This window comes from Zea mays, chromosome 7, assembly GCF_902167145.1.
Source record: "Zea mays cultivar B73 chromosome 7, Zm-B73-REFERENCE-NAM-5.0, whole genome shotgun sequence".
Taxonomy (NCBI): domain Eukaryota; kingdom Viridiplantae; phylum Streptophyta; class Magnoliopsida; order Poales; family Poaceae; genus Zea; species Zea mays.
In genome coordinates this window covers 13,064,570-13,090,043 of record NC_050102.1, presented here as the reverse complement: position 1 = coordinate 13,090,043, position 25,474 = coordinate 13,064,570, and the positions used below count along the sequence as shown (strand labels likewise).

The window sequence follows — 25,474 nt, the reverse complement described above, 5'->3', positions numbered from 1 at the left end:
CCCGAACGAGAGGAAAACTTCTAGCAGGCTTCGCACGACCTCGTGACTCGATTCACAGCGCAGATCACAGCGGGCCAGTAGAAGCCTTGATGGATCACCTTGGCAACGAGGGCCCTAGGCCCCGCGTGAGATCCGCAAGTTTCGCTGTGGACTTCGCGCAGGATTTGGACGCCTTCGGTCTTGGTGACGCATTTAAGCATGGGTTGGCTGACCCCCTTCTTGTAAAGCTGGCCCTCAATGAATGCAAAGTCCCGGCTTCAGTGCTTGAGGCGCTAGGCCTTATTGATGTCGCTTGGATGGTAATATCCCTGCAGGAACAGGGTGATTAGTGCTCGCTAGTCTTCGGTCATGATGAGGTTGACTATGCGGTGGCCTTCGGTGTCGTTGGTTATTTGTAGGCCCTCTAGGCCGCGGACGGCTGGCGTGCCGATGACATGGTAGAACACATCGGAGGGAAAGGCCTCGCCTCTAGTGGCTGCTTTGGCCAATGCGTCGGCCTCCTCATTCTTGGCTCGGTCCACGTGCTGCAAGGTAAAGCCCTTAAATTGTCTCTCAAGACTGCGGATAGCCGTGAGATACTGCATGAGTGCGGGGTCTTTTGCTGCATAATCTTTTTCGACCTGGCCGGCAACCGCTTTGAAGTCTGTTTTGATTATGCAGGTAGTGACCCCAAGTGCCCGTAGCTTGCGAAGGCCGAGGATGACAGCTTCGTACTCTGCTACATTATTGGTGCATCTGTCAGACTACAAAGCAAAGCTGAGACGTGCTGCGTATCTGTGTTTGACCCCTGTGGGTGATGTGATGACTGCAGCTGCGCCTGCCCCCGCATGGCACCATGCGCCGTCGCAGTGGATGGTCCACACCTTCTCTGCAGGCGCATCCGGCTGCGTTATTGGCCCTGTCCAGTCAACGATGAAGTGTACCAGGACTTGTGACTTGATGGCTGTCCTGGGCTCGAAGGTGATATGGTAACCGGAGAGCTCGACTGCCCATTTGGCGATCCGGACTGACGCCTCCGGATTTTTGAATAATTCGCCGAGTCCGCTGTCCGAGGTGACCCGCACCTTGAACGCTTCAAAATAGTGGCGCAACTTGCGCGATGCCATAACGACTGCGTAGGCAATTTTTTCCAACTCCGTCATGTTGCATTTGGAGGTCGTGAGGACTTCGGAGACGTAATAAACTGGACACTGCCGAGTTGTGCCCTCTCTGTCTTGCTCTTGGACCAACGCTGCGCTGACTGCGTGTGGCAAAGCTGTGACATAGAGCAACAGAGGTAGCAAGGGGTTGGGGCTTGTAAGGGTTGCCAACTCTGACAGGTGCTGCTTTAGTGATGCGAAGGCCGCCGCTTGCTCTGGTCCCCATGCAAAGTCTTTTGCGCCGCGTAGCATTTTGAGGAAAGGTAGGCTTCGCTCTGCGGACTTAGAAATAAATGTGTTGAGGGCGGGCAATCTGCCTGTCAAACATTGGACGTCTCTGGCTGACTGCGGAGGCGTCATGTTGATGATAGCCTGGATCTTGGTCGGGTTGGCTTCGATCCCGCGGTGCGACAGCAGATAGCCTAGTATCTTCCCCTGGCGAACGCCGAAGACACACTTCTCGGGGTTTAGGCGAAGTCGTGCGTCCCGCATGTTCACGAATGTTTCTGCGAGGTCGGCTAGATGATCCTCTTTGTTTTTGCTGGCGACGACGATGTCGTCCATATACGTGAATATGTTTCGGCCGACTTGGCTCTCGAGCACTGTCTTGGTGAGGCGAGAGAAGGTGGACCCAGCGTTGTTTAGTCCCTCCGGCATTCTGACGAAGCAATATGTGCCGAAGGGTATGATGAAAGTGGTACTGGCCTTGTCTTCCTCCTTAATATATATTTGGTGATAGCCAGAGAAGCAGTCAAGGAGTGACATGACTTCGCATCCGGCCGCACTATCAACGATCTTGTCGATCCGAAGCAACGGGAAATTATCCTTGGGGCAGGCCTTATTGAGACTGGTGAAATCAATGCACATCTGCCACTTGCCACTCTTCTTTTGCACCATGACTACGTTAGCAAGCCACGTAGGGTAGGCAACTAGTTCGATGAAATTGGCCTCAAGCAGGCGGTGTACCTCAGCTTTGGCGGCCTCTGTTTTTTCATCAGACATTTTGTGCAGCCTCTTCTTCCTTGGCCGCACCGAAGGGTCGATGCCCAGGCTGTGTTCGATGATAGTGCGACTGACTCCGACCAGGTCGAGGGCGGACCAGGCGAAGACGTCCTTATTCTTAGAAAGACAGGAGATGAGTGTCTCCTCGTCATGCAAAGTGAGGTCTTCGCTTATGATGACCGTTTGCTTGGGCGTTGCCTGGTCAAGGGGAACTGTCTTCGTTCCATCGTTGCTCTGCAGCTGTGCCTTTTCATGCTCGTTGGCGGTTGGGCGGGCAGCCTTGGGGACTTCGCGCTGCGTCGTAAGGCAGTGTACATTCCTTTGCCCTGGAACAAAGTCTCTTTCAATGTTGCACGCGGTCTGCTGGTTGCCATAGACTGTGATCACGCCTTGCGGACCCGGGATTTTCATGCACAGGTAAAGTCCGTGAATGGCTGCTTCAAACTTGTTGATGGAGCCCTAACACATTATGGCGTTGTACGGGTATACCATGTCGACGATGTCGAAGGTGACCTGCTCACTTTGTACATTGGGTGATACACCGAAGGACAGGGGTAGCTCTATCTTGCCCACAAGAAAGGTGCCCTTGCCGCCAAAGCCATATAGGGGATTGTCCAAAGGCTTCAGTAAGCTATGGCTGATGCCCAAGCGGTCAAAGGAGTGGAGGAAGATGATGTCCGCCTGGCTGCCGTTGTCAACTAAGACTTTGTGCAGGTCCTAGCCTGCCACACTACAGTTGATGACCATGGCGTCAACGTGGGGTGCGCTGTGCAGGTCGACATCTCTAGCGTCGAAGGTCAGCGGCACATGGGACCACTTCGTTTGCATGACTGGGCCGGTGATGGCGACGTGGTTGATACTTCGGTAGTGGTCCCTCTTCTGTCGCTTCATGTCGAAGTCGATGCCGGACCCCCCAGTGATCATGTGAATGACTCCGTGATACGGGTGATCAGCGAAGTCTTCTTGTTTTGGTGCTTGGGGGTGATTTGGGTGGTGGATGTTTGGCTGATGCGGGTGCAGAGGCGGAAGTGGGGGTGGTTGTACCTCCTGGTGGTGCTGGTAGGCGTGGTTAGGTGGATGTTGGGCGGTGCCATGGTTGTATGGTTGTGGGAGGTGGTGTTGATATGTGTGGGCAACAACTCTTGGGTTGTCGGCGGGTTGTGCCCGGGACATCCTGACCCTGGTGGCCTTCGTTTCCGGGCAGTCCCTCGTCGGGTGCGCACAGTCTTCGCCGTGAAATAGGCAGTAAAACCTGCGCGGTTGCTGTGCCCGTCCTCGACCCCGACCACGCGTGCCATTGTTGCGGCCCTGGGGGGATAATCTTGACGGCGAGGGGCCTCACCAGCGAGGTGCTGGTTGGCAATGTTATGCACCTGCTGCTGACTGCGGCTGTCCCGACCGGAGTCTGACTGCGAAGGTCTTGTCCACGTTCGGCTGGACTGCGGAGGGTCCTTGGGTTTCCTCTAGGACTCGACCTTGCGTTGGTGGAGTTCCTCGGATCTGGCATATTTTTCAAACAGCTGGTAGAGCTCCTAGAGGGTCTTGGGTGGGTCCCTGATGCAGTGACTGTAAAGGACGCCAGCTCGAAGGCCACTGATGGCGTAGTGAATGGCAATTTGGTCGTCGACTGAAGGCAGTTGTGACTTTAGAGTCAGGAACTTGCGGTAGTACTCCCGCAGGGTTTCTTTCTCCATTTGCTTGCAGAGTGACAGTTCGGCCAAGACATCGGTGTATGGGCGGTACCCTTGGAAGTTGAGCAGAAATTTGTCACGGAGACTTCTCCAGGAGTCGATGGACAACAGGAGCAACCTGGTGTACCAGGTTAGGGCCGGACCTTCGAGGGCGATGATGAAGGACCTCCAAGGGCCAGATAGGTAAATTGCCGCTCTCAAATTGAGGTGGAAGAGAGGAGATTTTTAAAGAGTAGGCATAAAGATAAGTATCAAGGCGAGATCGATGGATAACAAGGTAATGGTGATAGCAAATAAAAACACATCAAAGGATGGAATTAAAATGGAAATGCTAATTTTGATATCCGATGGTTTTTAACACAAATGCTTGAAACACAAATGCTCCACCAGCTGATGCTCTAGCTGTTACTTGCAGAATTGCAAACCATAAGTGCAACCCCATCTTTTCACATGGCACTCATCATTGTCTTGATGGACTAGTTAACATTGGTATTATTAAGAATAAAAGTTAGATCCTGCATCAGATGAGTTGTAATTTTCATGGCCATAGAAGGAAGCACTCATATAGTAGCGTTAAATAGAGAATTCTCTCATTTTATTGCCACCTTGCACTTTGACCTCAAAAAATCATTTCACGATATATATGTTTTTGTTACCTCATCTACGTTTCTTAACACCGTTTTTATTTAATGTCCTTCTGTTATTATTTCATCCTTATTGTATTCATTGAGGACAATCAAAATTTCTTCTATGTTATATGTACAAAGAAATTCTGTGAATTGTTATACATTTTCTTTAGTCTTGGTGTCCTGCATTAGTAAACATGCTTGCTGTAGGGGGTTTTCTCTATGCAGTAGGGTTTATGGTTTAGGGTTTAGGGCTATTTTGTAAAACATTTTATCTTTTTTCAAAACGCTTCCTCTTCAAAAGGAGCAGGAATTTTTTTATATAGAACAAAATCCCCTAGACTAAACCATCCAGGAATCTCGGTAGTTTCCCAACAGTTTTCATTTTCATTTTCAAAAACAGCTATTGGACTTCCCATCCACCATAGCTCACAGCTCAACCATCGGAACTTTTGAAACCAATTTTCAAAAGCATTTTTGGAAAACAAAATACTAATTGTCAAACCAAGTCATAACTCATCCATATCCATGGACGCAAACTATTCGAATAGGTTTTGGAACTCTGTGAAGAGGTGTACAGTTCACCCAATAGTCCGATTTCTGCAATCTCACCGTCGTGAGATCGGATTACCGAAACTCTCTCCTCCCCTACACGTCTTTACCTTAACAGTTATACCAAAAGGAACATGGCCACCTCCATGCCCAAACTAGGACAAAACTTTCCCCCTCCTTGTCCTCCCGGTGCTCCCTAGCCAACATAACCCTAGGGTGCCGACCGTGCAAGTTCGGATCAAGCGACTACCCATATGGTCTAGAGTGGTTGTACTTGATAAGAGTATAGGCAGTGAAGAATGGCATACCGGTCCTTATACAAGAGGGGTAATTCTTCATTCTCACACCTAACCCGGCTGAGCCATCACCTTAAGGCCCTCCCAACACCGAGGAGTCCTTGATCATCCCACTCAAAGGTGATAAGCGTGATAACCCTTCATCATACACATTTTGAAAAACACTTTATTTTGAAAAACTCACACCTTTTTCAAACCTTTTTGTAACAAAAATGTTAAGGAGTATAAAGATGAATTGCGGCAAAGTTCTAAGGCTGGGTTGCCATATTAACATGTCTCTTAGCAGAAAAATCATATAATGCATAAAATAACATGCTGATGATTGTCTTTGAAAAACATATGTAATTTATGCATCAAAGGGATCCAGTGAGCTTTCCATGCTTTAACCAGTGAAAGGGTTAGAGCTCATGGAATTGGCTCTGGCTCCATCGTCTGGCGTAGACTTGCAGAACTGGCCTTCACGTGACGGCATGAACGCTCTGATAAATACATAGTATGAACAAGCAAGCATACAAATCAGCAAGTATGTGAACAAATATTCATAATAGTGGTCAGGAATGGTGGTAGATGGGTGAATATAGTTTTGAGTGTAGTTTGTGTTGATGGAGTAGAGATGCTTACCCGAAGTGTAGTGGCAGAGCGAGGTAACTGAGTGCAAGGGGGGGTTGCCTTGGCTCAGGGTGCTGAGGGTGTGGGAGGGAGAGGGTAACTCTCTAGAGGTATTTATAGATGGGTGCCTATGGTTTAGTATGGTAGAGTTTACTATTTATGAGAATCGTGTTGAAAGAAAAAGTTTGGATAGAGAATTATAGGTGAAATATGGGACAAGAGTATTTTTGGAGTTTTCTAGAATATGAACCATGCTTACGGAAATACATGGATGGATAGAGGGTAATTTGATAAGAATTTAGAAATCAGAACTGTCAAAATCAGAGACTGGTCAAAGGAGTTTTGGTTTTTATAATCATAGGAATATAAAAGGCAAAGGGAAAAGGAATATTCCTAGAATATTCTAGAATTAGAATATTTAGAGATATTTGGAAGCAGAGTGCCATGAATTATTTCTGGACTGTTCATGAGCAGATACTTATGTTGGTGGCAATTGTTCCTACCTTCTCTGTCACGTGGGACAAGAGTAAGGCAGCACCCAGACAGCTGGAATACTGTGATATTCTCATTTGGACGGGCTATGGTATCTTGGGCTAGGTTTTATAAGATTGACAGTGTATCCATACAAACATGTTTCGCCTTTCTTTTTGGAAGCCTATTTCGAAAGAACCTCAAAGTTAAGCGTGCTCAACTCGGAGCAATTCTTGGATGGGTGACCAAAGGGGAAGTTCTTACTAGAAAGAAAATCACAGTCCCTGGAGTCTGTATGACTAAGATATTGGTCTGGTAGGTCTTAGTTGAGCCGATCATCATGATGGATGAGAAGTTGAATATTTGGGCGATTGGAGTAACAATGAATAGTAGGATGAACGGTGAATACTGATTATGAATGATCCGTTTAATGGTGAATAGTTTGTATGAATGAACGACGAACAATGAATAGGGATTATGAACGAACGATGAACGATAAATAGTTCATATGAACGAACAATGAATAGGGATTATGAACAAACGAACGATCGAATGATTGGACGAACGAACGATCAGAATTTCGGCAGCATAAGGACTGAACAAAGATTATTTGGACGAACGAATGAACAAACTACAAAAATATTTGGAATATTTAGGCAATATTTCTGAAAGAATTTGAAGGGATCACTTGGAAAATATTTGTAGGTCTTTTTGAGGAGAATTTTGGAGAGAATATAGACCACTATATTTTCTTTGTTGAGATCAACTTGCAAACAAACATTTTGAAACAAAATTTAAAAGTTCATTTTGAATTTAGAGCGAGTTTGAGAAATTTTCTAGATTTGAATTTTCGGGGTGCTACATATCTATACAAACATGGTTTGCCTTTCTTTTTGAAAGCCTGGTTCGAAAGAACCTCGAAGTTAAGCATTCTCAACTTAGAGCAATTCTGGGATGGGTGACCAACCGTGAAGTTCTAACTAGAAGGAAAATCACAGTCACCAGAGTTTGTATGGCTGAGATATTAGCCTGGCAGGTTTTAGGTGAGCTCATCATCATGATGGATGAGTAGTTGAATATTTGGGTGATCGGATGAACGATGAATAGTAACGATGGTTAGTAGGATGAACGATCCGATGAACGATGAATAGTGATTATGAGTTATCCGGTGAATGATGAATAGTTCGTTTGGACAAATGACGAACAATAAATAGGTATTATGAACGAACGGATGAACTATTGGACGAACGAGCGATCAGAATTTTGGCAGTATAATGGCTGGACAAAGATTATTTGGATGAACGAACAGATGAACGATCGAATGATCGAACAGATGAACAAATGAACCATGAACGATCGGATGGACGATCGAACAATCGGAGGAACGAACGAACTTTGAACATTTGGACGAACAATTGAATGAACAACCGAACGATCCTTGTGCGCGTGTTGTGCTTGTGTGGGAGTGGGAGTGAGTAGCCATGAAATGGCTTGGGATGGCATGAGTGGGCCCCTTGCCCCTCTATTAATGGGCAAGGTGGGGGATTAGGGGGAGGAGTCGAGGATTAGTGGGAGGAGGCGAGGATTAGTGAGAGATAAACCATGTATTAGCTATGGATAAGTGAAATTAGCTTGTAGAGCTCACTGTATGACCCCGGAGGCGTATGTATACGTATGAGCATAAGGAAAATAATTAAGAAAATATTTGTAGGGATTTTAAAAGTGATTCCGAGGGTATTTCTTAGTAGAAAAATATTTGGAGAAATATCGTTGGAACATTTAGCCAGTATTTCTGAAAAGAATTTAAGGGGATCACTAGGGAAATATTTGTAGGATATTTTGAGAAGAATTTTGGAGATAAGTCAGACCACTATATTTTCTTTGTTGAGATCAACTCGCAAGAAAACAATTTGAAACAAAATTTAAAATTCATTTTGAATTTAGAGCGAGTTTGAGAAATTTTCTAGTTTGGATTTTCGGGGTGCTACAAGGGGCTGACGTCATAGGGCTGAGAAAATAGATGTAAGGATGCGACAAAAAAAAAGTCTAACAAGGAAGTCTAACTATCATGATCGTGCCATGTGCCCCCAAAAGGTCCTAATGACCTTATCGTTACTATTTGCGAGGAGTCTCCCCAATCGGGTGACCTCTTGCGATCGTCGCTTGATCCACCCTCGTTCGGCGCCACCTCCTTCCCTTTCTGGGATGTTTCTTGGCTTGCAGCACCCTACTCCTAGCGGGCAACATCGGCTTTAGGAGTCACTTTCCCCTGATGAGGCATGTCGCATCCAAAAGCCTCTAGCATCAGTCTGAGTGGACATCTGGAACCACCTTGAGCATCAGGTTGCCACCGCTCCGACCTCGCACCAACGACTTGTTCGGCTGCCCTGTAACCACAGGAGCTGCAGCTGTTTGGATGGCTGCAGCTGCAATCCATAGAGACAAAATACTGTACAAGCCGCAGCCAGATTAATGCCACAGCAAGCCACAAACCTTCTGTGTCGCACGAAACATTCGTGGTGTTGACACCGACATGGGAGGCAACTACTGCTACTCAGGATTTTTCCGCTAATGTGACCGAATGCACGTTCTCCTAGAAACGTCCTCATTCTGTGCAGTGTGATTATTTATACCGATACCGTTGTCTATCCGCAACAGCATCCGCGAGCTGATGGAGGCATCCCAAAGCATTCTAATATTTTTTTCATTAAAATTTATAGGGAAACATAATTTATATTTAAGTCCTCTAAAAAGTTGGTTAGATTTTGACTAAATTTCGTGAATTGGAAAAAAGTATAATACCAAAACTAAAATTCCCATATATTATTAATAGCATTACCTACCATTACAATGTATATAATAACAGTGATCTTAATTTTTGTTTAGAAGCAGGCATGACTACACTCAGCCAGCGTAGAGTAGCGAGCATGAGTTCGCCCCCCAATGCAGCAGTAGCACTTGTTATCTTTGCATGGAGGAAACCCTACATCGCATCGTGCTCCGTTTCCTTGCATAATTCCTTCTTTAGCTGGAGTAGAAACTCCGACATCATCTGTGACATGACCTAGTAGAAGGTAAAGGATAAGAGTTCTATTACCAACAAATGCCTCGAGAATAATTACATTCGAAATTATTTGAGTAATTTAACAAAGGGGATTGAGATACATTAGCAATTCGCCATGATACACACACGGTATCATATAATAACATCTTCTAAATTGTCTACATCTATCTAAGCATGCACAGACATGTCTGTATAGTTTTCACTTACCCTTCCCATGTGCATGAGCAACAAAGTATCTGAGGAGAGTAACGAGAAAAACACTAGCGCATCCACCCTCTTTCTGTACTCCATGTCGCAAGAAAATTTAAGGAACTCCTCACAACTGATCCTAGAAGAGTGTATACTTATATATATACTATAATCCTAGAAGAGTGTATACTTATATATATATATGTATATATATAGTATAGCGGAAACCAATTCACTGGCAAGTATTCACCAAAGATATGCTACTCAAACATAGCAGTGATTTAGTTTCTTTTAGACAAAATTGTAAGTTATCTATTCTATCATATCTATCTATCTATCTATCTATATCTTCTATATATCTATATATATATATATATATTATTTGGTGAATTTGTTATATCTATCTATATCCCTATATCTATATCTATTTGAGGTGTGGGAAAACCCAAGGTTTACAATTCTGGCTCTACTACTACCTGTCTGTGCCGAGAGCTCTTGGTCGCACACGCATCGCCAACGAGGAGCTACAAATGCAAGCCACTGCATGCAGCGCTGTGCAGCCGTCGCTGCCCTCCACTCCTGCTATGCCACCTGTCACGCCAGGTTTTAGAAGGTATTTCGTGAATTGGAAAAAAGTATAATACCAAAACTAAAATTCCCATATATTATTAATAGCATTACCTACCATTACAATGTATATAATAACAGTGATCTTAATTTTTGTTTAGAAGCAGGCATGACTACACTCAGCCAGCGTAGAGTAGCGAGCATGAGTTCGCCCCCCAATGCAGCAGTAGCACTTGTTATCTTTGCATGGAGGAAACCCTACATCGCATCGTGCTCCGTTTCCTTGCATAATTCCTTCTTTAGCTGGAGTAGAAACTCCGACATCATCTATGACATGACCTAGTAGAAGGTAAAGGATAAGAGTTCTATTACCAACAAATGCCTCGAGAATAATTACATTCGAAATTATTTGAGTAATTTAACACAGGGGATTGAGATACATTAGCAATTCGCCATGATACACACAAGGTATCATATAATAACATCTTCTAAATTGTCTACATCTATCTAAGCATGCACACACATGTCTGTATAGTTTTCACTTACCCTTCCCATGTGCATGAGCAGCAAAGTATCTGAGGAGAGTAACGAGAAAAACACTAGCGCATCCACCCTCTTTCTGTACTCCATGTCGCAAGAAAATTTAAGGAACTCCTCACAACTGATCCTAGAAGAGTGTAAACTTATATATATACTATAATCCTAGAAGAGTGTATACTTATATATATATGTATATATATAGTATAGCGGAAACCAATTCACTAGCAAGTATTCACCAAAGATATGCTACTCAAACATAGCAGTGATTTAGTTTCTTATAGACAAAATTGTAAGTTATCTATTCTATCATATCTATCTATCTATCTATCTATCTATATCTTCTATATATCTATATATATATATATTATTTGGTGAATTTGCTATATCTATTTATATCCCTATATCTATATCTATTTGAGGTGTGGGAAAACCCAAGGTTTACAATTCTGGCTCTACTACTACCTGTCTGTGTCGAGAGCTCTTGGTCGCACACGCATCGCCAACGAGGAGCTACAAATGCAAGCCACTGCATGCAGCGCTGTGCAGCCGTCGCTGCCCTCCACTCCTGCTATGCCACCTGTCATGCCAGGTTTTAGAAGGTATTTCGTGAATTGGAAAAAAGTATAATACCAAAACTAAAATTCCCATATATTATTAATAGCATTACCTACCATTACAATGTATATAATAACAGTGATCTTAATTTTTGTTTAGAAGCAGGCATGACTACACTCAGCCAGCGTAGAGTAGCGAGCATGAGTTCGCCCCCCAATGCAGCAGTAGCACTTGTTATCTTTGCATGGAGGAAACCCTACATCACATCGTGCTCCGTTTCCTTGCATAATTCCTTCTTTAGCTGGAGTAGAAACTCCGACATCATCTGTGACATGACCTAGTAAAAGGTAAAGGATAAGAGTTCTATTACCAACAAATGCCTCGAGAATAATTACATTCGAAATTATTTGAGTAATTTAACACAGGGGATTGAGATACATTAGCAATTCGCCATGATACACACACGGTATCATATAATAACATCTTCTAAATTGTCTACATCTATCTAAGCATGCTCACACATGTCTGTATAGTTTTCACTTACCCTTCCCATGTGCATGAGCAGCAAAGTATCTGAGGAGAGTAACGAGAAAAACACTAGCGCATCCACCCTCTTTATGTACTCCATGTCGCAAGAAAATTTAAGGAACTCCTCACAACTGATCCTAGAAGAGTGTATACTTATATATATACTATAATCCTAGAAGAGTGTATACTTATATATATATATGTATATATATACTATAGCGGAAACCAATTCACTAGCAAGTATTCACCAAAGATATGCTACTCCAAACTTAGCAGTGATTTAGTTTCTTTAGACAAAATTGTAAGTTATCAATTCTATCATATCTATCTATCTATCTATCTATATCTTCTATATATCTATATCTATATCTATACACCTTATTATATCTATATCTATACCCCCTATATTATTTGGTGAATTTGCTATATCTATCTATATCCCTATATCTATATCTATTTGTGGTGTGGGAAAACCCAAGGTTACAATTCTGGCTCTACTACTACCTGCCTATGTCGAGAGCTCATGGTCGCACAAGCATCGCCAACGAGGAGCAAAAAATGCAAGCCATTGCACGTAGAGCTGTGCAGCCGTCGCTGCCCTCCACTCCTGCTATGCCACCTGTCACCCCAGGTTTTAGAAGGTAAACCGAATGCGAACCATGTACGTGCCATGATCAGAACTCACGTACATAGCGATTACATAAATGACTCATCACAGCACAATGCTTCGAATAACAATAAAGAGTAAGTAATAATATTAAAGACTAGAGTCATTTACATAATATAAATCAAAGTGCACAGAATTGAAACGTAGCCAACGTAAATTAACCCACCAGAGGCAGCTGACTGGGGGAGGTCGCTAGCCTAATCCTCAAACTCGTCGAAGTCCTGGAACTCCTAGAGATCCACCTCGACACCTTCTTTGCCTGAGCCTAGATTGCACCAAAGGCAACCTGGTGTTTTGTGAAAGCAAGGGTGAGTACACATCAACGTACTCAACAAATGTCCTGTTTGGCTGTAGTGGACTAGCTTTATGTGGGGTTAAGGTCAAGCAGTTGCTTTTAGTTGATCAGGTAATTATTACTAGTAGATAGCCAGGTTTTAACATTAACCCAAGTTGTTAACCCAAAAGTATTCTTTCCAAACGGAAGGAATACCAGAAACCATAATCATAATCATAATCACAATAGAAACCAGCATTATCCTCATCATCATCTATAAACAAAGTAGTCCTGATTCAATGTGTCTCTAATCAATGGAGCTCCCAAGGCCGCTCATAACCGCGAGCATGCCTGATATATTAGTTTCATAACACTCTGCAGAGGTTGCGCACTTTACCCACGAGCCGTGATTCCCTCTCTAGCCCGGGCTTGCAAGACCCTTATTCACTCTCGAGGTGAATGGCCAAGGATTCACTATGAAGCCCTTACAAAGATTCCCTGAGGGTGTAGCCACCCGTTAGGTTTCCTAAATGTACCGCACTCCTCCCCAAGGGGCAATCCACCCTCGGTAGAGCGAGCCGCATACATCGAGCCCATTGACGGCACAACGGTGAAGCGAACTACACCTCAGTTCCTCTAATTAATTAGCTAAGGGTGTCCCATACCACCCTCATGGTTGCACTATTTTTCCGGGTGGTCATCCAACGAACAAGTCCTTATGGAGAGGCGCTCGAGTCCCCTAAAATGCCACAAGTATATCATCATATCCAGAAAAAAATCACAGTATCATCATTGTATCTCATCATGTTCATTGCTTAAAAGTAAAGCGCTAGCATAGAGCTAATCATAATAATCAATACCCAAAGGGTAAACAAGGACATGAAAACAGAATACTAGTCAATCCTTAGGTTGATCATGGTATGCGGGTTGATGAATTATAAAGTAAATGAGACACAATAGGTCAGAGGACACTTGCCTTCACCAAACCGATGCTCAGGGTCTTCGACTTCGTAGGACTCAAAGAACTTCATCTCAGGACCAGAGGTTCACCAAATCTTGATTGTCGATTCCTCGAAGCTCAGGAACAGATCACAATCTATTAGCGACGCACAACGAAGACAAACAAGCACAAACAAACATATACTTGCATAAGAACATTACATCATACAAGATAAAATAATATAAAGCATGCAATACAAAAATAAAGCTCGCTTCTATGGTGGCGCGAGGAAAATAAATGCGGAAATCGGAGCTATGGTCAAGAAGTTATCGCATTTATGCCAAACAGGTATTAACTATAACATTTAATTCGACTTTATCAAATATAAATTATATCTACTATTTAGTTCGATTAATCTGCTACACGAACAACTATCATTAAATAAGTAATTTAATTAAAAAGAGAGATTCTAAGCGAGGCGAAATCACGACGCGCGAAACAACACGACAGCGTGTGAACGACGCGCGGCCACGTGCGACATAGCACGCGGACGACGCACGAAACAGTGTGTGCGACCAGCGTGAACGACGCGCGAATCTGCATGTCAACGAGCACATCACGCGTGAGCAGCGTGACGATGTGCACAGATAGTGTGACGACGCTTGATACTCGCTAACAGATAACGAGATTATACTAAACAAGTATTAGTTCAAAAACATTTACGCTAACATTAATCATGCTAATATTTAATTACAAATTAGTTTTAATCAGACTAACAAATAATTAATTAATTAGTTAAAACATGTTTACGACAAAACAATGCTACTGACTCGTACACGACGAGGTTACAAAGTTAACGCGACTGAAACTAGTTAAATCATGTTTGCGACGTAAAATATATTGAAAAAATTAATATTTTGCGCATTTAATGTGATGCTGCGTATTTTCATTGGTTAAAACTTACCACACGGATGGCCACGGGTTTGAAGACACAGAAAAACCGACCGGATCTAGTGTGGCCATACACGGAACGGCATTGCACATGGCCAACCAGGCATTAATACGTGGCTGTCAGTTTTCTTTCCCACACACATTACGTGCAATGAGGATATCGTATAGGAAGGAACATGCAGGGGCCTACGACTGTTCTCCTTTCCATGCTGCGATCGTGTGTGCAGTGAGAAGATCGCGCCGCGGCGCTAGGCAACGAATGAGCATGCAGGTGGGGCCACACGGGGTGGTTTCCTTTTTTTCCTATTCCATACTGCACGAACGGCCATAGTAGGAAAACAGATTGGCCTGCCGGAGCGGGTGCGATGCCGACGTGGCATGCACTATGGCGGGTGGGGCTGACGACGGTGGTGTCTACTCGCCGGAGTCGGGGCTGAGCGGTGCGCAGCAGCACCATACAAGGGTGTGTCGTGGCAGGGAAGGCTCGGCTAGACATCGGCCTGGCCAGGGATCACGCAGGGTGGCTGCACGAGCTCAGCTGGGGGCGAGGCGGGCTAGCTGCGTGGGCAACGCCAAGCCGCACCGGTGAGGGGCTAGGCCAGCTACGTCGCTAGGTGAGTAGGGAGTTTGGTGCGAGCTCCTTGGCCACCATGATGTTTGCGTAGTGACGAGGAAGAAGGAGGCAAAGAAGAGGGAGAAGGAGAGGATTTGTCACCTACACATGAAGAACAGCCGAGCAGGCACGCAATGAAGAGGAAGACGACGCGAGGAAGACGATGGGGCTGCTCCTCTGACGACGCGAGGAAGACGACGAGGCGGCCCCTTAGACCACGAAGGCACAATGCATAGAGAGGAAAATGCGTGGGCTGCTCATGTGTGAGAAGGAAGAGGGAAGGGGTTCATGGCAGGCGTGTACGATTGTATAGAAAGGAGAGGGCGTGAGAGGTGGTTGTCAATTTCACGGCGGCTCTTGTCCTGGCCGAGCGAGAGAGACAGCTGCGCGGCGAGTTGCACGAGACAGGGTTAGACAGAGTTAGATGGGTGGTAGACATGGTTAGAAAAAATTAGACGAAGACGGTCAGATCCGGCCCGTGGGCCCAAGATGACGAGGTGGACGCCGAAGGGAAAGACGAGGATATAGGAGGATCGCCGACACAAGCAGCATGTCGTTCGCGAGAAGACGCGGTTCAGTAATCTCGCGAAAAGGGGCACGAGATCTGGTATAGGTTCGACGTGAGGAAGAAATATATATATTTATATTATCGAGTTCCAAAAATTTTATAGTTTTCACAACTACCACATTTTAGGTATTTAATTAATATTGGAAAACCGAAATTCATATTTCATACCCGAAGAAACCTTCCGAAGATTCCAAAAACTCTTGGGAACATCCTCGATATATTTTAATCTGTAATGATAACATTTTGCACTCATAAACACTATGTATCGGCATGAATGCAACAATCAAAGTTCCTCTAAGATTTTATGTTACAAGGATTTTGCATAGATATAAAACAAAATAACTCTTCACTATTTAGAAAAAGAAAAGCAAGGAAAAGAGAGGGTAACACCTGAATTTGGTGAATATTAGAAAAGAAATTTTATACCCCCAAATTCATGGTGTTACAAATCTAACCCACTTAACAGGAATCTCCCCCCCCCCGAGATTCAAGAAGACGCTAGCAAGAAAACAAGGTTGGTTCATAGGTTGTTCACGGCTTTCTTGAGTTGAATTTGACTTTGAAAGCTTAACTTGTGGACTGGTTGCTTTGACCTTCAGATGCTCGCAACCAATTGATATAATTCTTAAGGATCCCTTGGACCTGTGGGTTAGGACTCACACACGCTTTCACTACACCTCTTTGATCTTGTTGGCTGATGTTGATCGCATTGTCTTCATTGAGGTTAGCAGCTAACCCCCTTACTAGGAGCATTGATACACACTTGGTGAAGATGCTGCCGACTCTGATATTGACTGATTAAGAGAGGTTGCAGGATGCCAACCGGACAGGTGCAAGAGGGAAGGGTATAGATAGCAAAGGTAAGCATAGATGGATTAAAGAGAAAAGGGAGAGCACCCAGCTACCTAACTCTATGGCACTCAGCTAGTAAACGGATGTCATTGCGGACCTAGGGGCCACAACACACCAACACTCATCACAAAGAAGCAAATCAATCATAAAACAAAGACAAACAGCACAAGCATACAACAACAAACATCTCGTTGCTACACGTTAATGTTAACTAGATGGTGGTCTTTCCTTACAAAGGGGAAACTACTCTAAGGCCATCGAAAGGCAAGGGGAATAATAAGACATGTAGGATAGGGGCACGAGCATAATAAAGGATGAGGCTAAAGCAAGGATTGTAACCGACAGAGAGAGAATACAACCAAGGTGAGGGTAGATAAAACACCATTCTCAAATCGAGATGGGAAAGATGATGATTCAAAAGGTAGGCATAAGATAAGCATCATGGAAAGATCTAGTGATTACAAAGGTATAAGAGGTAACAGGGAAAAGCACACCAAAAGATCGACTTAAGACAAGACTTGCAACACGACAGAGGAATAGGGAACGAATAAGAGCAGGAGGTGTAAGACAACACTCCTGAACTCAAATGAGAGAGGAAGCTTTAAAATACAGGTACATGATAAGCATCAAGGTAAAAGATCGATGGATGACAAGGGTTAAGGTGATCACAAAAAAACACACAACCAATGAATGTATTTTAGATAAAACTTGAAAGGTGTCAAAGAAGGGGGAGTAGTGAATGATGAAATAGATGAGGCATTATCCTTGAACAGTGATGGAAAAGAGGGGGCTTCAAAGGGTAGGTTCAAGGTAAGCAAGAAGGCATGGGCATAGATATCACGAGGGTTTTTAAGGTAATAACAGACAAGGATGTATGAGAGGAGATAAATAGGCATACGACGAAGGGTATAAGTACCATAAATAATGGAGTTAAGACCGGACCTTCAAATGGAAAAGGAGAGGGTACGTCCAAGGGCGAGATAGGTAAATTGCCGCTCTCAAATTGAGGTGGAAGAGAGGAGATTTTTAAAGAGTAGGCACAAAGATAAGTATCAAGGCAAGATTGATGGATAACAAGGTAATGGTGATAGCAAATAAAAACACATCAAAGGATGGAATTAAAACGCAAATGCTAATTTTGATATCCGATGGTTTTTAACACAAATGCTTGAAACACAAATGCTCCACCAGCTGATGCTCTAGCTGTTACTTGCAGAATTGCAAACCATAAGTGCAGCCCCATCTTTTCACATGGCACTCATCATTGTCTTGATGGAATAGTTAACATTAGTGTTATTAAGAATAAAAGTTAGATCCTGCATCCAATGGGTATGTAATTTTCATGGCCATAGAAGGAAGCACTCATATACTAGCGTTAAATAGGGAATTCTCTCATTTTATTGCCACCTTGCACTTTGACCTCAAAAAATCATTTCACGATATATATGTTTTTGTTACCTCATCTACGTTTATGAACACCGTTTTTATTTAATGTCCTTCTGTTATTATTTCATCCTGATTGTGTTCATTGAGGACAATCAAAATTTCTTCTATGTTATATGTACAAAGAAATTCTGTGAATAGTTATACAAATTCTTTAGTCTTGGTGTCCTGCAAGTCTTGGTGTCCTGCATTAGTAAACATGCTTGCTGTAGGGGGTTCTCTATGCAGTAGGGTTTATGGTTTAGGGTTTAGGGCTATTTTGTAAAACATTTTATCTTTTTTCAAAATGCTTCCTCTTCCAAAGGAGCTGGAACTTTTTTATATAGAACAAAATCCCCTAGACTAAACCATCCAGGAATCTCGGTAATTTCCCAATGGTTTTCATTTTCATTTTCAAAAACAGCTATTGGACTTCCCGTCCACCATAGCTCACAGCTCAACCATCAGAACTTTTGAAACCAATTGTCAAAAGCATTTTTGGAAAACAACATACTAATTGTCAAACCAAGTCATAACTCATTCATATCCGTGGACGCGGACTATTGAATAGGTTTTGAAACTCTGTGAAGAGGTGTACACTTCACCCAATAGTCCGGTTTCTGCAATCTCACCGTCGTGAGATCGGATTACCGAAACTCTCTCATCCCCTACATGTCTTTACCTTAACAGTTATACCAAAAGTAACATGGCCACCTCCATGCCCAAACCAGGACAAAACTTTCCCCCTCCTTGTCCTCCCGGTGCTCGCCAGCCAACATAACCCTAGGGTGCCGACCATGCAAGTTTGGATCAAGCGACTGCCCATATGGTCTAGAGTGGTTGTACTTGATAAGACTATAGACAGTGAAGAATGGCATATCGGTCCTTATATGAGAGGGGTAATTCTTCATTCTCACACCTAACCCGGCTGAGCCATCACCTTAAGGCCCACCCAACACCGAGGAGTCCCTGATCATCCCACTCAAAGGTGATAAGGGTGATAACCCTTCATCATACACATTTTGAAAAACATTTTTTTGAGATGGAACCAATTGCGGTACAGCAGGATCTGACTCTGGAGTGTCGTCCGGTGCGTATATTGGAATTCTCGTAGCGTGTGTTGAGGAAGAGATCAATTAAGTATGTCAAGGTCTTATGGACTAATCAGTCTGAGCGCGAGGCTACGTGGGAACTTGAGGAGCTGATGCGGCAAAAGTACCCAGAACTTTTCATTGTGGGTAAGTGTTGTTGATTCACTAATCTTTTCTTTTGTCATTCCGATAGAAGCGTCAGAATTCGAGGTCGAATTCTTTTTAAGAGGGGTAGAGTGTGATACCCGGTTTGCAAAGAAGAGAAGTTGGGGGTTGTTCTTTTTTGTTTTTTTCCTCATCCAGTTGTTGTTTTGGGGATTTGGAATTTTGTGGAAAACATTCACAACTAGGGCAGTAGAATTTATTTGGTTTGACGCTAGCGTTGCGGTCGGGAGCTGTCGCGTGGGTTAGTTGGGCCGCAATAGGTGTTTCGGCCCATTAACCCTCCCAAACCCTAGCCGCCTCCCTCCTAACCCCCCCCCCACTTCTCCTTCTCCCCTTGGCCGCCGCCCCCCCTGCCCATCTCCTTCTCTCTCAATTTTTGCAGCCACCAAACCCTAGCCCCCCCCCTCAATCCCCTCCTCCCAAGGTGCCAATCCTTGCCGCTCGGATCGTCGTCTCGTGGTGCGATTCTCCAACCGTTTTGGTGGAGGGAAGAAGGGAGGAAGGAAAGGGGGAGAACCCAAGGTGATTTTTGTGTTCATCCCTTGTTCATTTGCGCTGCGATTCAATTGATTAGATGTTGCGTTTGCGATTAGATAGACGGGGGCTGTCCAGAATTTTACGTGGTGGGTGAACAGCGGACGTTCTAGCAGTTTTTAGGGTTTTTTCGTGAAGAATTAATGGGGATCAATTTGGGGATCTTGTAGAACTTTGTTTTACCTTTCCAACGAGTATTTATGCGCTCAATTTGGAGTTATAAATTAAAAGTTATCATCGTTTGAATCCGGGTGTGTGGCTGTCCAAAAAAACAGATTTTTCAGAGTGATGAACAGCAGAAGTATTAGCAGTTTCTGGGGATTTTCGGGAGTAATTAGTGTTAATCAGTATGAGAATCATGTAGGGCTTTTTCTTATCTTTCCAACAAGTACTTATGCGCTCAAATCGGAATTATATTTTAAAAGTTATCGCTGTTTGAATCCGAGTATGTCGCTGCCCAAATCAGAAAAAAACAGATTGCAGGGTTTATTTTGTGGACCGTTTAGAGGTAATTAGATAGTAGAATTTAATCATGAGTTGTATACAAAACTTGTGGGAAATTTTATGTAGTTGTCTCTGAAGTTTTTGTTTGACACCACTGCTGTCCTAATTTTTAAGTTATGGAATTGTTAAGCAGCGCCGCTGCAGTTTGGTTAGTGAGGGGAGAATTGTTACCGCGGCGGGGTTGAGACTGCGCGTAGGTGCGGTGTTGTCTTTGAGTTTTTTTATGTGAATTTGGTGCACTAAGTTGGGTGTCAAAAACAGGTGGTGGACTTCCAGATCGTTCTTAGGGATTTTGCCCAAACTTCGGTGAAGGCAAGTAAAACTGTGATGGTTATTCCGTCTGTCAGATGAGGAGTCTTATACTTGTTTATGTTGTGCTATCATGTTCAATTTCATATTTTCTTTTGAGTACCATCATTTGAAAATGTTCATGTTTCATGGATTTCATATGTTGAGTTCGAGGTTTGATTATGTTACTCAAGTGGTTATTATGTGGAATGGTTGGAAGTAAATGCCTAGCATATTTTTATTTGGGAAGAACTTATGATGTTGTCATGCATAATGCACTCATCATCCATTGCATTGAAGTTTCGTCGCAATCTTATGGTCCGACCGTACCGGTACATTGAGCATCATATGTTGCTCGAGAAGGGGTATGGTGCAGCTTCATATCCTTAGAGATATGGAGGCAGAAGTCATTATTGCATTTGTAGCCATGTGCATTCATGGGAGAGGTGTTGAATCTATTATGTGGATGTGGATAATTTGGACTTGTGCATGGTGATTCCACTTGGCGTTGAGTTTTTAGTTTCTTGTATACTTGCTGCAATTTACTGTTCAAAAGAAAAGAAAGAAGTCCTGAACACGTGGTTGTGTAAGCACAGTTGATTTACAATGGCCTACTTGTTGTTGTTATGTTTACTTGCTGAGATGTGTTATCTCACATCTTGCATTGTTTGATGCAGGCACCTAATTTCTGCTTTGGGGAATAAAGGGGATGTAGCAGCACGGCCACTACACTTTTAATAAAGGAACCACCATTTAATAATGTTGATAATCAGAGTTGGACAAGTCTAGTGAATTGCTTTGTTCTTGGTTGAGCGTTTATTTTGGGGTGGGCTGAGTTTCTTATCCCATTTGTTTTACTTCAGTTGGGTCATAATTAGGTTTTACCACTTTTGCATTACAGTTTCTACTATGTGAATTATATGTCTTTATATCTTGTATGAGCTTCATGTTTCCCCTCCTTGTTATGCTAGTTTTCAAAGGAGGTGCTGCCGGATTTTTTTTCTTGCTTTATATTCTTTCTTTATTACATCTCTTGTGTTGAGTAAGTTTAGTGGATGAGGTTTATGGTATTATCCATTCTGTGCGACCAGTGGGGTGTTATAGTTGGTATCAGAGGAATAGGCTGTAGGTCCTAGCAAGTGGAGTAGTAATAAATTGACACACTGCACATGTAGGATGGGTTTTCTGTCTTGTTATTGATATGATTATGTTATTGTCTGTGCTAGTTTGGACATTATCTAGAGAGATGCTATGCTTATCTCATTTACTTATTGTACTCATCCCTGTGGCTGCAGCTATGCCGCCTCGTAGAGCTCGGGGTAGTCCGCAAGCTCCTAGTGGGGACTCGATGAGTCCGGCGGCAATGTTAGCCGCGATGCAGGCCATGCAGCAGGAGTTGGCCCTTCTGAGGCAAGCCATTCCTGTCGCCCCTGCGGGTGCTGCTCAGGGTGCTGGAGGTGGAGAAGTGCCCGGGGGCGCTGTCCCTGCGGGTGCTGTTCCAGGTGGCGGGGCCTAGGTGCCTCTTCCAGTCAGTGGTCTTTCTCTGATGCAGTGGATGGGCATGAAGTTGGATTCTTTTGATGGCAGTGGTACTCCGGTCGAGGCGGCAGATTGGTTGACTTATGTGGAGGATAAGATGAATGTCTTTGAGATTGCATATGGAGATCGGGTTCGCTTTGGCACTCAGCTGCTGAAGGGAGAGGCGCAAATTTGGTGGAGAGGCGTGCAGGCAGCGCACTCCTCCTCACCAGGAGTCCTATCATGGGATGTTTTCATCAGGTAGTTCGAAAGGAGATTCTACCCGGTCACCTTTCTGGAGAAAATGAAGATTGACTTGCAGTCCTATAAGCAGGAGAAGAACTCTGTCACAGAGTATGAGGTGGGCTTCAACAAGATGGTCCGCTTTGTCCCTCATGTGGCTTATAATGAGATGGAGAAGGCGAGCCAATTCCGTCAGGGTCTGAAGCCTTCTATCAGGCATGCACTGGGGGCCTTTCCGTTGGTGGACTTCCGTACCACGGTGGAGCAGGCGCTGGGTGTGGAGATGCAACACCAGTACACCATGGAGTCGCAGAAGTCTTCGGGTGTTGATCAGCCTCGTAGCCAGGACACGAGGAGGGGCAACACTGGAGGTCCAGCTCACAAGAGGGGCAAGTCTCAGCATTAGCGCCACCATCCTTACCGTGGCAAATCTTCTGACTCAGGTACTTCGGGAGGAAGTACTCAGAGGTTTCGGGCCGTTCCTAAGCCCGGGCTGGGGCTGGTGTGTTTCCGCTGTGGAGATGCGCATCGCCGTGCAGAGTGCCAGTGGAGTGGCAGGTGTTCTATCTGCAGTCAGGACCACAAAGATGTGGTGTGTAGGAGGAATCCCAATGGGAAGCTCAGATGGGAGCCAGTAACTTCCTCCTCTTCTCAGGGCACTATCAATATGATGTCGAGTGCTGAGTAGCAGTTTTCAGTTCCTCTTCCTCCACAGCAGCTTTTTGTGCCTGGGACTTCTCAGTTCGTGCCGATGCAAGGTTTTCCTCAGTATCAGGCTGTGCCTACTCCTGCACCGTCTACACCTGTGCTGACTCAGTTTGGAGCTCCACGCCAGCCTCCTCCGGTGGCTCAGTGGGGTTCTTCTGTTAATTTCACTCCGAGAGCTTCCTCTTCCGCGGGTATTTCTAGAGCTTATGTGCTACCCGCTACGGATGGCAGGGAGCAAGGAGACGTGGTGACAGGTACGATTTCAGTTGATTCATTTGCAGCCCATGCTCTTTTTGACTATGGCGCTAGCTATTCGTTTGTTTCGGAGGATTTTGTGTCGCGGGCTGGTCTTTCGGTGCAGAGGTTGGGTCACCCAATTTTGGTCAGTTCCGCTAATGGCTCCATTAGTAGCTGTTTAGTTTGTCAGGGGTGTTTCGTCATTCTTGCTGATGAGTTTTTTTCGGCCAATCTGGTGGTGATTTCCTTGGGGGCATTCGATGTTATCTTGGGTATGGATTGGTTATCCCAGTATCGCGCGGTTATATCCTGCTTCTGGAAGACAGTGTTATTGCAGGCGCCGTCGGGTAAGGAGGTGGTATTCTTGGGAAGTTCCCCGAAGTTCACATTATCCTTGTTGGCGCAATTGCTTCCTGATCGCCGGTCAAGGAAGTCGGGGATCTTTTTCTCTATGGTGGTGGAGGGTGAGGCTGCCTTGCGGGTGCAGGACATCCGGGTGGTGTGTGACTTTGCTGACGTGTTTCCGGCAGAGCTTCCAGGCATTCCTCTGGAGCGCGATGCAGCTTTTGAGATTAAGCTGATCCCGGGTACGCAGCCTATTCATAAGGCCCCGTATCGAATGGCTCCAAAGGAGCAGATCGAATTAAAGCGGCAATTGGATGATCTGCTGGCTAAGGGCTTCATTAGGCCTAGCAGGTCTCCATGGGCTTCCCCAATATTGTTTGTTGAGAAGAAGGATAAAAGCAAGCGGCTGTGTGTGGATTATCGCGCTTTGAATCAAGTGACAATCAAGAATAAATATCCGCTTCCCTGAATTGAGGTCCTCTTTGAACAGTTGAGGGGTGCCCAGGTGTTCTCCAAAATTGATTTGAACTCGGGTTATCATCAATTGAGGATTCGTGAGGAGGATATTGAGAAGACTTCCTTCTGCACCAGGTATGGGCATTATGAGTTCATGGTCATGTCTTTTGGCTTAACTAATGCCCCTGCTGCCTTTATGGAAGCAATGAATAGGATGCTGCATGAATTCCTGGACGATTTTGTGGTCGTATTCCTGGATGATATTTTGATTTATTCAAAGACCGAGGCCGAGCATGAACAGCATCTCCGTCTCGTTCTGGGTGCCCTAAGGAAGAATCAATTCTATGGCAAGTTGAAGAAGTGTGCCTTTTGGCTTTCCGAAGTGGCTTTCCTGGGGCACGTGATTAATCAGCAGGGTATTGCGGTTGATCCCAAGAATGTTGCGGCTGTGGTGGAGTGGAAGAGACCTTCTAGTGTCTCTGAAATCCGAAGTTTCTTGGGGCTTGCTGGGTATTATCGGCGCTTCGTACCAAATTTTTCCAGCATTGCTAAGCCTTTGACTAGGCTCTTGGAGAAGGGTGTTCCCTTCGTCTGGTCCGGCGAATGCGAGGTCAGTTATCAGTCATTGAAGAGCAAGTTGGTGGACGCCCCTATCCTAGCTTTGCCTGAGAGCGGTAAGCGTTTCACAGTTTATACGGATGCTTCGCGTATCGGTCTTGGCTGTGTGCTGATGCAGGAAGGCAGAGTGATTGCTTATGGCTCAAGGCAGTTGAGGAAGCATGAGGGGAATTATCCAACTCATGATCTGGAATTGGCTACGGTGGTTTTTGCTCTAAAGTCGTGGAGGCATTACCTTTATGGCGAGGCTTGTGACATTTTCACCGATCACAAAAGTCTCAAGTATATTTTTACTCAGAAGGAGCTGAATTTGAGGCAACGTCGGTGGCTAGAATTGATTAAAGACTATGATTTGTCCATTCATTATCACCCGGGGAAGGCTAATGTGGTGGCGGATGCCCTTAGCAGGTCCGGGGTTCCAAAGGTGGCCTTGCCGTTGGTCGCTGATCTGGACCGTTTGGGGATCGCTTTGTGTTATGTCGGCACCGCTAGCGAGGAGACTCAGATGCTTATTCAATCCTCTCTTATGGAGAGAGTGCGTGCGGCTCAGCTGCAGGATCGTCTTTTGCAGGAAGCTCAAAAAAGGGTTGGTGATGGTAAACCGCGGGAGTTCACCATTGATGAGAATGATTTGGTTCGTTTCAGGGGCCA

General features: G+C 44.6%; 1 protein-coding gene and 1 pseudogene across 3 annotated transcripts in view; both read right to left on the bottom strand.

The window, feature by feature from the left end:
- Positions 1 to 10,108, bottom strand: part of LOC109940842 (meg3) — an 85,419-nt gene extending 75,311 nt beyond the window's left edge. Inside the window, 2 exon segments of one of the 2 annotated variants that reach the window (NM_001364529.1) lie at positions 9,230 to 9,450; positions 9,658 to 9,798. Coding sequence is in view for 1 of the 2 variants with exons in the window: in NM_001401512.1 (NP_001388441.1) it covers positions 9,370 to 9,450; positions 9,658 to 9,741 (165 nt within the window). In the remaining variant the exon portion in view is untranslated. 2 annotated transcript variants of the gene reach the window in all.
- Positions 10,109 to 11,176: 1,068 nt separating this feature from the next.
- LOC103632053 (protein MATERNALLY EXPRESSED GENE 2-like) lies at positions 11,177 to 11,997 on the bottom strand (annotated as a pseudogene). Its single transcript, NR_157219.1, has 3 exons — positions 11,846 to 11,997; positions 11,418 to 11,638; positions 11,177 to 11,323 (listed from the first exon to the last, which is right to left on the bottom strand). The product of NR_157219.1 is annotated as a protein MATERNALLY EXPRESSED GENE 2-like (transcript).
- Positions 11,998 to 25,474: the final 13,477 nt, after the last annotated feature.